At 40.7% G+C, this 12,904-nt stretch overlaps 1 protein-coding gene across 9 annotated transcripts in view; it reads right to left on the reverse strand.

Annotated features, from left to right (window-relative positions):
• Positions 1 to 2,675: 2,675 nt before the first annotated feature.
• LOC135486892 (plectin-like) overlaps positions 2,676 to 12,904 on the reverse strand; it is a 41,495-nt gene continuing 31,266 nt past the window's right edge. For 6 of the 9 annotated variants that reach the window (XM_064770049.1, XM_064770047.1, XM_064770054.1 and 3 more), the window contains 4 exons: positions 9,747 to 11,116; positions 9,146 to 9,174; positions 7,888 to 8,497; positions 2,676 to 5,655 (listed from right to left, as the gene is read on the reverse strand). In XM_064770049.1, coding sequence (XP_064626119.1) covers positions 5,571 to 5,655; positions 7,888 to 8,497; positions 9,146 to 9,174; positions 9,747 to 11,116 — 2,094 coding nt within the window. In that variant the 3' untranslated portion in view covers positions 2,676 to 5,570. Of the gene's footprint in view, positions 7,198 to 7,887; positions 8,498 to 9,145; positions 9,175 to 9,746; positions 11,117 to 12,904 lie in introns of all 9 variants that reach the window. The other 3 variants (XM_064770052.1, XM_064770053.1, XM_064770051.1) reach the window with 3 other exon arrangements.

Consider the following 12,904-nt stretch of genomic DNA (forward strand, 5'->3'; position numbering starts at 1 on the left):
TGTAAACTCTTAAGTAGTCTAACTTTAGTGCAAATCCGCCATTACTGACATCATTGGTTCCACAAACTTTGTCTTTATGCCTGGCACCTCCGAGCAGTGACGCCTGATTCGATCTGAAGGCGGCTGTCTCAAATCTCTCGCTGTGACGGCGACACGATGCAGCAGCTATGCCAGATTCGGCTTGGTTGTTACTGTCTTACCAACACGGTCGGTGAGAGGGATGAGACTAGACCGAATTCATATATACAACATGACAACACCGTGAGCCATCCCAACAGTTCTGACGCGTCCAACTAAAGACAATTTAAATGTAACTGCAGCCAGGTCCTTATCGTGTGAGCAAGACATTGAACAGTCATGCAGGCAGATTCGGTCTGCTTAATCGTAGTGCATCATCCCATATTTCGTGTCGGCGGCAGAGCGACAAGACGTGGAGCAGCCAGATCCATCTCGGTCTAGATGTGACCGTCTTGAAGTGGAGCTGCCAAGTCTGATCTGGCCTAGTTGTGGATGTTTCATCCCTCTCACCATGTGATGAGTCCATGCAACGGAGGAACCACGAGTCAGCAAAACAGGTGAGCTGCCAGGGCCAATTCAGTCTTGTTGTGACTGTCGCATCTCTCTATCGCTACGGTTGCGACAGCTAGCTGTCTTGCTAACACGGTGAGAGGTACATGAAAGTCCGAATTGGCCCTGGCGGCTTCATCGTTCAGACTCGATGAGAGTAGACGATTAACAGTCGTACAATCGGCCCTGTTTTGCTCTGTTGTGTTGCCCGCATGGTGAGAAAGATGAAACATCCACAGCCTGACGAAATCGAACATGGCAGCTTCACTGTCTTGCCAACACTTTGTGGACAGTCACAACCAGGCTGACAGAACACGGTGACAGAAATAAGACGACACAGCTACATCGAGACCGAATCGGGCCTGGTGTCTATGAGGAGTTACCAGGCCTGGTTCGAACTGGATGTAGCTGTCTCGTCGCTCTCATTGTGTTGGTAACACCATGAAGCAGCCATGCTCAATTCAGTCACGTTGTTACTGTCGTATCTCTCTATCGTTTAAGTGGCACGGAGTTGTCTTGCATTGACTGTAGCTATATCATTGGTTTTGCTTCACGGTAGTGCGAGGCTCGATTCGGTCTGGTTGTGACTGTCTTATTTCTTTCATCGTGTTAGTTTCACGTTGGTGCTGCGGCCGATCGAGTCTCGTTGTGACTGCCTTATTGTTTTCATTGTGTTCGCTTTGTGGTGGTGAAGGCTGGATTCGATCTGGTTCTGTCTCATCTCTTTCATGGTGTTGGCTTCACGGTGGTACAAAGTTAGATTCGGTCTGGTTGTGACTGTCTTAGTTCTTTCATAGTGATGGCTTTGTGGTGGTTCCTGGCTCGATTCAGTGACTGTCTCATCACTTCACTTTCAGCGTGTTGGCTTCACGGCGATGTCAGGCTCGACACTGTCTGGTTGTGACTGTCTTAGTTCTTTCATCGTGTTAGCTTTAAGGCTGTCTCAGGCCCATTTCAGTCCGGCTCTCGCTGTTTCAACTCTTTCTTCCTGTCGGCTCTGCTGTGGTTCCAGGCTAGATTCGGTCAAGTTGTGACTGTCTCATCTCTTTCATCGTGTTGACTTCATGGTGGTGCTTGTCGTGAATGTCTCATCTCTTTCATCGTGTTGGCTCCGCTGTAGTGCCAGACTAGATTCGGTCTGGTTGTGACTGTCTCGGCTCTGCTGTGGTTCCAGGCTAGATTCGGTCAAGTTGTGACTGTCTCATCTCTTTCATCGTGTTGACTTCATGGTGGTGCTTGTCGTGAATGTCTCATCTCTTTCATCGTGTTGGCTCCGCTGTAGTGCCAGACTAGATTCGGTCTGGTTGTGACTGTCTCATCTCTTTCATCGTGTTGGCTCCGCTGTAGTGCCAGACTAGATTCGGTCTGGTTGTGACTGTCTCATCTCTTTCATCGTGTTGGCTCCGCTGTAGTGCCAGACTAGATTCGGTCTGGTTGTGACTGTCTCATCTCTTTCATCGTGTTGGCTCCGCTGTAGTGCCAGACTAGATTCAGTCTGGTTGTGACTGTCTCATCTCTTTCATCGTGTTGGCTCCGCTGTAGTGCCAGACTAGATTCGGTCTGGTTGTGACTGTCTCATCTCTTTTATCGTGTTGGCTCCGCTGTAGTGCCAGACTAGATTCAGTCTGGTTGTGACTGTCTCATCTCTTTCATCGTGTTGGCTCCGCTGTAGTGCCAGACTAGATTCGGTCTGGTTGTGACTGTCTCATCTCTTTTATCGTGTTGGCTCCGCTGTAGTGCCAGGCTAGATTCGGTCTGGTTGTGACTGTCTCATCTCTTTTATCGTGTTGGCTCTGCTGTAGTGCCAGACTAGATTCAGTCTGGTTGTGATTGTCTCATCTCTTTCATCGTGTTGGCTCCACTGTAGTGCCAGACTAGATTCAGTCTGGTTGTGACTGTCTCATCTCTTTCATCTTGTTGGCCTCTTGTTGGTAGGATCGATTTTGTCTGGTTGTGACTGTCTCATCTCTTTCATTGGGTTGGCTCTGCGGCGGTGTCAAGTTAAATTTGGTCTGGTTGTGACTGTGGTGCTAAGTTCGACAGTCTGATCTCTTTCACCACTTTGGAGAATGTGATGTCAAGGCCCTTCATAAAACAAAAGATCAATGTCATCATAATAAAAACAGTTTATTTCATTATGTCAAAATTTACATAATATTCTTCATACATCAGTATACATACTTATCAATCTAGGCATCCTACAGAACCATTTTGACGGTTTCTCAGCTGATTATGCCTTCTACATCCCCAGTATAACAAGCAAATTAGAGACAATAGCTAGCTGCACACACACCAATTAGGCCCAGCAAGTAACTGGAAATATTTTACATTTAATTTCTGTCTTCCTCGTGGGACTTCATGACTCCCATCTCTCAGGGATCATCTCGGGAAAGCAATGATTTTTTCTCGATTTCTCTTTGGTGCTGCCAGTGCTAACCCCTTTTACCACCATGGCTGTTGATACATGTTTTGAAAGTCGTCTGCTGACCTCCAAGAATACAGAAGTATACATTTGACTCTCAGTTCGTCAGGAGGCCATCATCGAGATCACATAAGTGTGTGTGCACCAAGCTTACATTACATTAGACAGTATTGCACAATAAGGCTACATATATATGAACAAATGATTGATAATTTACAGCAAAAATCAATAACCTGGATTAATTTTTGTTTATACACAATACCCCTCCTGATTTCCAGAGGTTACAAATATTACACTTTGTTCAGTTCTAAAATGGAACTTTTAAAGAAAAGTTACTGTTCACCGAGAGCAGGTCTGCTTCTTTCATGACTGAAGTGTCAATTAAGTGTTAAAAGTGGCAATTTAAAAAAAAATTGAACAATTCTAACTACTAAGCATCTCAACTTCACCAAAATTCATGTCATGTTATCACACCCAAGTCAATAAATTAACATTCACATGACAAGTGACATATGATATGTAAACCACGACAAGTGACATGTGATATGTAAACCATGACAAATGACAATGTGAATCATATGTAAACCCAGCCTCAAAAGTTGAGATTCATCGTATTCTCAAACACTCCCATATAACCAGGAGCAAAAACACAAATATTTCCCATCAATTTGCAAATCCCACATTTGTTAAACAATGATACATATAGACTTAAAGAATTTGCTAAAAATTTAACTTTGTGATACTTCAACTTTTGTGGGCTTAAAATAGTGATCCTTTTATTTTGTGCATTATATCACATTAGAAACATCACAGTCTTCGACACATTTCATCTCTCAGTCACCCAATTTTTAAATCTAGCAAAAAACTTTAAAATTGTTTAGTTTTCAGTGAGAAAAATTGCTTTGCCGCCAATTCATTTCTATAAATACATGGACCTTCCGATGAGAATGGATTCAATCTTTTTGCGTCATATTGTTCATTTTTTTATCCCATTATATAAAACTGGCGAAAATCTTCCGCTCGTGATAATAAAGGCTTTACAGCAGTCTGGGGCGGGTCACCAAAAATGTAATCGGGTTGAACTTCTATAAAATTCGATAGGATGATATCATGGACATCTAAAAGCTTTTAACAATAAGATATTAATCAGACATGGAGGGAGTAAATCTATATACATGATTGGAATGGCCTAAGTAGCACTTGAGAGCGGAATCTTGAATGTGGTTGTTTTAGTGAGGTCTCTCGGACGGACTATAACCACTTCAAAGTTATGGACACATTGTATTTGAAATCACTTTTGGAAGGATTTTAAGACTTACAAAATAACTGTATGCAGAATTGGTAAAAACCTTGGTTAAATGTTAGAAGCTAAAATAAGCTAACATTTACAATATTGATCATTACTGTAAGTGTAAAGTTTAGCATAATTATGCATGGAATGATATCAAGTATACACACTATTGTGTTTCAGCAAATGGACATTTACAAAACATACAAGTACATGTACCTATAAGTACAAGCAGATTTTTGTTACTTCAAATAATTATGATAAAATGGCAGAGACCTAAATTCTGCACAGACTCTTCTCAACACCTTTTATTTAACACAACAAGACGATACTTGTCAATTGACTGTATTTACCAGTAAACAGTGATTTTATTAAAAAAAACTTGATTCGACTATGCCAAGGAGAAACCATGGCATAGCAAGATAGCAAAGATCAGAGAGTTTCACAAAAGTAACTATTTCGAGCAGCAGCTGAAATTGAAGTCAGCCCCCTCCAAAAAAATTTTTTTTGATATTGGGACTTTGATGAGAGAACCAGAAAAATAGAATGAAACATGTATAGCATAAGTCAGGAATCTACATGTGTACGTATTTACAACTTGAGAAAAATTATGCCATGGTCGATTGTGCCAAAGTCCATGTTAGATCAAGTCACAATACTCTTGCTATAATGGCAGCCTACTCTCCAAGTTCGCCTAAAGACTAACAGAGAATATAATTCATCACCCAGCCTTCAAATTAGCAAAATCTTAAGTACATTTCTCATTAGATTGCAGTTACCTGGAAGGGTTGAAAACTAATTATCATACTGGTACTGCAAAAAACTCTGACAATTAGTTCTGAATTTTAAACTTTGCTAATTTTGAGATTGAGTGGTGTTCTGGAACACCCAAATATCCAGCCTATCATCTCAGCTACATTGTATATAAGTACATATTAACACAACTAAATCTACATGACCGTAATCACATTCTAATTACCCATAGATATCACCAAGATTTTATAATTGTCGTTAATTCTTGATAATAGGTGCATCCTCGATGCAACCGCATACTGCCCAGTTGCCAACTGTGATATAGAAGTGACTGTTAACCAAGAATAGGGACGTCAGCAACACTTATTCAGAAGATATGACCCCCCTACATAAGACGGGCAGAGACGTTCCTATCGACGGCACTCGGCGACATCAAATTACAACAACTCTGCAAGATGAAACATCCAACGAAATCGTAAACACAAATCGTCTCATAATTATGAATCCTCTGCGACAATTGTTCAGTTTCGTAGACACTTTTCAGATCTGATGGTTGGCAGTGTTCTGGGTCAATCTTAAATGAGCTGGTTGTCCTGGGGACCAGGTCTTGCGGTTCTGTTGACGTCTGAAAGAGTTAGACAAAACAATGAGAAAATCAGTTTGCAACTGATAATGTGCCTCTGGCCATAGCGTTTGTGGCCAAATTTCACTGCCTTACTTTCTGGGACAATTTCCGCTTCGCATACTTGGCAATAGATGTCGACACAACTGAATTACGTCTTCATACACGCAGAACAGCTAAAACAGAAGATATTGGTGCACAGCTGATCATATTGGAAACAATTAATCACGCAGAAGTCTGAATTCAAACAAGACTTTGTTACATCCAAAGCATTTCCAATATAAATTCACCATAGGTAAACTGAGACAGGTGTTAAGAATCGAAGTCAAGCGACTCTCTTCAGACAGACGACATTTCCTATGCAGGCAGGTGCCTATAATTTTATAAGTATCCCAAAGTGGATCGAAAATAGCTCCCTGGCTTATGGGGAGAAGAAATACCTGAAATGCCCTCCTGAAATATAATCAAATTAATCTCTGGTGTGACCTGTAACTATTTATGAACTTGTCACAGTTGATGTGCATGTTACAATCCAGCAAGGGCATTCTTCTTAGCCTAGGCACGGCATCAAGCATTCCCTCACAGATGCATGACAAAATGTGACCCACCACGACAAAATGAGTCGCATGTCGCACAGAAGATGAGCCTAAAATGACACCAGGACATAATAGAAGAAATTGATATGCTCCGATTTTACAAAAGGCAGACAATGGTGAAATGAACAACCAGTCTGTCTCAACCTGTCAAGCTCAGAGCGACATGCGACCTGTTTTGTCATGGCGGGTCACAAATATGGTCTCGGCCAAATTTCGTACTGATCACCATTTTCTGTTTTACTGAAACGGCATTGGATGATTGTGCATCAAGTGCAATTTGATGCATGGGGTAGCCACCTCAACATGTGATGGATATAATTTCTTCAGATTGTGATTGCTTTTTTGGTCAAAATATGAAAATGAAAGTGGTCAAAATAGATTATTGGGTTATGTTTAAGAGAAACTTTGCATTTAACACAACCTTTGCATTTATTTGTAACAGTTTCATTCTAAACAATAAAACAGTAAAGTGGGCAGTGTCAATTGGGATAAACTTAGAAAAAATACCAAAAACCCACAAAAATTCCTTAATCCCAGGGGAAAAACTAAAGATAATCAAAAATTCCCTTCCTACTTAAAAGTTAATTTCATTCCAACAGAAAAATAAACAAGGATTTTAAGATGAAAATATCCTTAACCTTGTGGCTGATATATAAGGTTGTCGAAAATCTAACTCTATGAAAAATGTCTTAACATTACCTTGTCACATGCAAAGGTTTAACAGAAAATACCCTTTACAACAAGGTGTAACACCCATACATGCCTAAAAAGAACCAAAACATAATGTTTACCAAATACACAGATCTGCTCCCCGAAAAAATCATCCAATTCATTGTCATGCTAAGGTGTTAGAGATATCATTCCAAAAAGACGACATTGTGCTAATCTTATACATACATTCATTTATTCTACATCTAGATCCAATTCTAGATCCACATCACTGGAAGAGCTAAAAGGGAAATGTTCATGACAGACTGTTTTTGTAAATGTTGTGAGATTGAAGACTTAAGGCAGAACACCACCACATCTTGGAACACTCAGTTTTGTAAATGTGAAAAACGTTAGGTGTTTTGAAACCTCTTGCTCTTATGTTTTATGGTAGAAGTAAGATTTACCAGATCACTGAATACCCATTGTTACACACCCATTATCCGGAGAGAAAAAGCTCAGAAAGTTTATGCCTAGAAAGTTTGCAGGACTGCGGTATCCCCTTGAGATATTGAGATCCGAATATCAGTCGCAGCAGAAATAGAGCAAGTTGCAGAATGTTGAGGAAGAAATGGCAATTTCATCATATTCCTTGGCAAAGCAATAAAAAGTCATTTCACCATGGCTTTAGATATCACGTTTTGTTAAGAAGAGGGTCCTTGAAATGAAACATACATTTACATCCAGCGATTTCATTGACGTTGAATTAGCATTTGAGTGAATTTGCTATTTGAATTGCCCACACATGGAATGTTTTCAAAGAGCAGAAAGATGGGGGATGACATACGTGGGGTGTCTTGAGAAAACCAGCAACCAGTTTCTAACTATAAGCCATTCCAGGACTGCATCCAATCTATCTTGGGGATGGGGTCCCAAAACCGTACCACAGGATATTGTATTTATTCAAAATGATATGAAATGAGATACCTACATCTTGGGAGGCTGATTAAGTTTTTTTGGCATTCTCTGGTCAGAACTGACAGGCTTGGCGACAGTTGCATTAACAACTTGTTGCTTAGATACTGGCTCCATAGCAACCTGTTGCTTAGGGATGACGTTTTCAGATACTGGTTCCATAGCAACAAGTTGCTTAGGGGTGACGTTTATAGATACTGGTTCCATAGCAACTTGTTGCTGAGGGATAATGTCCTTAGAGACTGGTTCCTTGGCACAAGCTTCTTTAGCAACATGTTGCTTAGGGACGGTAGTCATAGAAACTGGGTCCTCGGCAAAACATTTCTTAGCAACAGTTTCCTTGGCAACCTGTTGCTTCGGGTTGACAGAATCATAAACAGGTTCCTTAGCAACAGTCTTTGTAGAAATCTCCACATCAACATGCTCCTCATTGGTATTCATAGTAGCAGGATCCATAGAAAAGACTTTCTGCACTGAAGTCTTAGCAACAGGTTCCATAGCAACATGTGATTCCTTAGCGACAGGCATAGCAATAGTGTCCATAGCAACAGCTTTCTTAGCAACAGCATCATAATCAACACCCACATCAGCGGGGTCAATCAACAGGAAGGAAGAAACAGTTCCACCTAATATATAAAATATCATTTTCTGTACTTAACAAAAAGTAATCAATTCATATTCTAGCTATTGTAAACTCGCATATAGAAACCTGTTTCTTTTGGTTACTTTACATCACACATGATGTTAAAATGAATTTTGAGTTTGGGTTTTTGGAGTGATTTGCACAGATTAATGAGCAGTGAGGTGCACAGCTGCAGATCAAATGGATTTGAATATGTGACTTTTGAGTCTGTTTCAAAAAGTGTGCTGAGGTTGCAAGCTACTTGAAGGTGTACCTTTGACCTTGACATTTCGAGGCCAAACAGGAAACAATCTACATGTCTAAATGCCTTTCGTAAATTCTGTGTCTGGTTAATAAAATTGGACTTAACACTTTTGTTAAATTACACAAATGCATTAATTTCCCAATCAGGACATACTTTTGATGGCTATGTTAGTTTGTTGTGAGAAGTTTGGAAAAACAGGTTTTGCAAGATTTCAAGTTTGGGCGGACAGCACAAGTTCAATAGATTAGCAGTTGCAGGAAGGCAGCTGATCTGACGCTCTGCATCTTTGTCATTGAGTTCTTGGTAGCATGTTCTTCAATAGTATTTATCGAGAAACCACATTTTGTTTAAGGAGATGTTTTTGAGGGAATTGGGACGTGTTCTTACCGGAGGTATCCACATCGTTTGGCAGATCACTGTTGATGAAATGGCACAAATTATTCAGAGGAAAAAATCATCACAGAATGATAAAAAGTTTTTAAACATAAGGAAACCCTATGTTTTTCTGAGAATGCCACCCCAGAAATGTTTGATGCATGGTACGTGTAGTTTGAAGATGTGAATGAAAATACAGAGTGTTCAAAAACATGACTTGGCTGCATTCAATTCACATGGGGCACTTGAAAATGGGATATGGCTCATACTTAACTATGATGCAATTGGTAGGCGTAAGTCATTTTCACAAGTTATTCAATAACAGAACTGTGTTACTTTTTTTCAAACACCCTGTATGATAACAATCCTTTTACAAATTTTGATTAAGATATGGCATATTTCATGGCAGTGAAGCATGATAAACTCAATGGATGGTTGAAACTATAAATATGCATGAATACATGTATGTATGAATAAGGAACGGATATGCTTATGACCTGAAAAGATTTGTCAGACTTGTCAGACAGGATGGATGGCCAACCCTGTGTATATCACCATTTTCTGAAAGACACTTTCAATAAACATTCAAAGTTATTTCGTCGATTCAACTCACCTTAATTCTTCCTCTCTTTCTCGCATTTCCCGTAACTCTCGCTCGATACGAGATTCTGTAGGATTAGTCGTCGTATGCCCATCAGTTGCGCTTTGTCTCGAAACCTTCCTCATCACCACACCACCATCTGTCGTATCAGTAGCATTCATAGGTGGTGCTGCATTCTGTGGAGCCGCTTTCTGTGGCGGTTCAACCTCCGTTTCTTTTGCAGGCGGCGCAATCTGGGGTGCACTCTGCGGCGCAATCTGGGGTGCACTCTGGGAACTAGATATCCGTCGCTCATTTCGCTGTTCGTTAGTAAATCCAACCGGCACGGCCATGTGTTCGTCAGAAGTCGTACGAATCGTACCTTCAGCTTTCAAATCTAATTCTCGTTGTCTTTCCCGCGCAATTTCGCGCTGCAGTTGCGAAGTTGAAAGTCTTTTTAATGCCTGACTTTTCTGACCGGGATCTTGATGTTGCCTTTGTGTCCTACTACTTAAATCAACCTTTACTTCACCTTTGGGTTTTGGTTCTTCAACTGCTAATCCTCGGGATCGGCGGTAATCATCTTCTCTTTCTCTCTGCAAGCGAATCGTACGCTCAACGGCCGTTTCTTCCGAATTGTTGTCAATCCGGTAATGAGACTCATCCTCCTCATCTTCATCCGGCACTAACGGTTCGACCATGTGTCGCTGACGCAGTACGATATCCGATTGAGTATGACTACTACCAGTGCTCCTACTGGAGGAAACAGAATCTAAAGAGGACCGACGTTGTGCTGGTGGAGGAACATGATTGGGGACACCTGGTTTGAAAGGACTAACTTCGCGATTATAAGACGAATTTGTTTCCTTAGTGTCAATATAACTGTCAAATACTGGTTTATTACCATCGGTTTCATCAAATTTGTAACCAAGTGATTTCCTTTGGTCTCTCAGTTCTCGTTCTCGCTTTTGTTGCTCTTCGATTTCACGTACAACCACATTATTCTGTGACTGCCGCTGCTCGAAAGACTGAACTTCTGGAAACTTAGACATATTGACGGTTGGTTCTGTACTCTGAGGATAGGTTGTAGCACTTTCCACTTGAGTCTGTGACTCCTGGGTGATGATTTCTAATGTATTTCTGTCAGTTTCAACCTCAAATAGTTCAGACTTGTAACTAGGCTGTTGCCGGGGTGAGACGGGCTGTTGCCGGGGTGATACAGGTTGTTGCCGAGGTGATACGGATTGTTGACGAGGTGAGCCAGCAGACGCCAGACGTTTGCGTTCCCTCTGGATCTCCTCTTCTCGTTGTCGCTGAAGTCTGATCTCGCGCTCTATAATACTCTCGTGGGCGGCACGATCCTGTTCCTTCTCTTGGCGCTCGAACTCACTTTGTTCATATTCCTATAACGAGAAATTCAAATTCAAAATCGTGATACAGCAATCGGTTTGTTTACAAATAATATCAGTTCTGGAGAGGAGATGGTTGAAAAAGATTGTCTGAAAAAAAGCTTTAACCTACTAAAAGGTAAGGAAATCTATCAGATCGAATCAATCTTGTCCTTGAGGGGGTAAAAAAAGTTAAATAAAATGAACATCACAAGAGTTATGCGAGATGTTTTCAAATAAATCGCGATAAATCTGTATGACATCAGTCAATTGTGACAGGCTAGGGTCAGTTGAAGACATTCCCATTGACAGGGCCTGCTCATACAGACAGTGCCATCCAGACAACTCAGGCCATGAGTGGAATGACAAACACAGACTTACAAAATATGCATACCTTTGGCATAATGACTCAATAGAAGCCATTTTAGAAATAAGAATGGATTAGAAATGTCAGTGAACTTATTCCTGCATACTGGTTGTGACGTCATCTTCAAAAGACTTATTTGGGACAAACAGATGTTTTGTTAAGACTTTGCATTACAACAACGGTCATTGTGCTCAGCTGGGCCTACTGATGAAGGAAAGGGAAGTGCTCTCGTACATTTCCACAACCCACGAAAACATTCTTTTGTAGAATATTTGAATGGGGGGACAAAGTCCCTTTAAGTGTGGTGGCAATTGTTGAGGGAGTGAAATCAGGAAAACATTAGTGACCCCGTCCAAGGTTATAACCCATTAGGGAAAACAATGATTTCTTGCTAAATCGTCAATAAGAAGTAGTGTCCCACGAGGTTATCTTTTGAAGAATAGAATGGTCAGTTAAAGGGGTACATGTAGGCCCCTGTGTGGGCAAGTGGGCCCAGAATTAACGACCAACAGGGTTATTTCGTTCACTCAGTGGAAAGGCAAGACAAAAATTGGTAGCAAAGTCAGCTACTTATGAGAGACATTTAAACACTGGTAAAAATTTAATTCATCGAATTCCATTTTTGCTTCAGGTCAAAGCAAAGAACTATGAGAAATGTTCCTTACTTCATACAGCAGATTTAAGATGGCTACCAATCTGATTACGACTGTCCTTCACAACCGCAATTTAATCCAACGGTAATTATCCGAACCAGAGACAAATCAGAGCTTATACATATATCCACCACCAGAAAAAGAAGGACGCCCAGACCAGGCAGTCGAATGTTAGCATTGCCTTCTCCGACTGCAAAACCTGGAGCTGGCCATAATGATTTAAAATCATTGTCAGTGATCAAATATTGGCTCATACTCAACCTGTATTACACGAGGAGTCCAAACAATCCTTGCTTTGTTGGGCTGAATACTCAATATATTGGTCTTGATACTAAATATTTATCATGTTTTAACAGTACAAACCCTGCAACATGATTAATATCTGTACTGCTAAGGCAATGTTTCTTTCTACATTATTTACCTGAGCCACAAGAAAGTACATTGAAGATGAACGGTGTTGAGCCTTATAAGGTTCTAATAGACTAAAAATAGGCATGGTGTTTTTGCAGTTGCCGGAAGCCTGAATCAGGTCCTTGAAGCAAGTGTCACTGATGAAATATCATGTTCCATATGCAACAACCAGATAAACTCCTACCTGTTTCCAATTGGCAGTCAGAAAATTATTCCCTTTCACTTTTTTCCAATACCAACAGTTATGAGAATTAACTGTAGTCAACCATACAGTGTATCTGATAGACCAACTGTACACACATGTCAGCCATCACTGCAGTGACATGGAAGCCCCAATATACCCTGCAGTAATTTGAATTTCGATTACTCAAG

Source organism: Lineus longissimus, chromosome 4, assembly GCF_910592395.1.
Source record: "Lineus longissimus chromosome 4, tnLinLong1.2, whole genome shotgun sequence".
NCBI lineage: Eukaryota > Metazoa > Nemertea > Pilidiophora > Heteronemertea > Lineidae > Lineus > Lineus longissimus.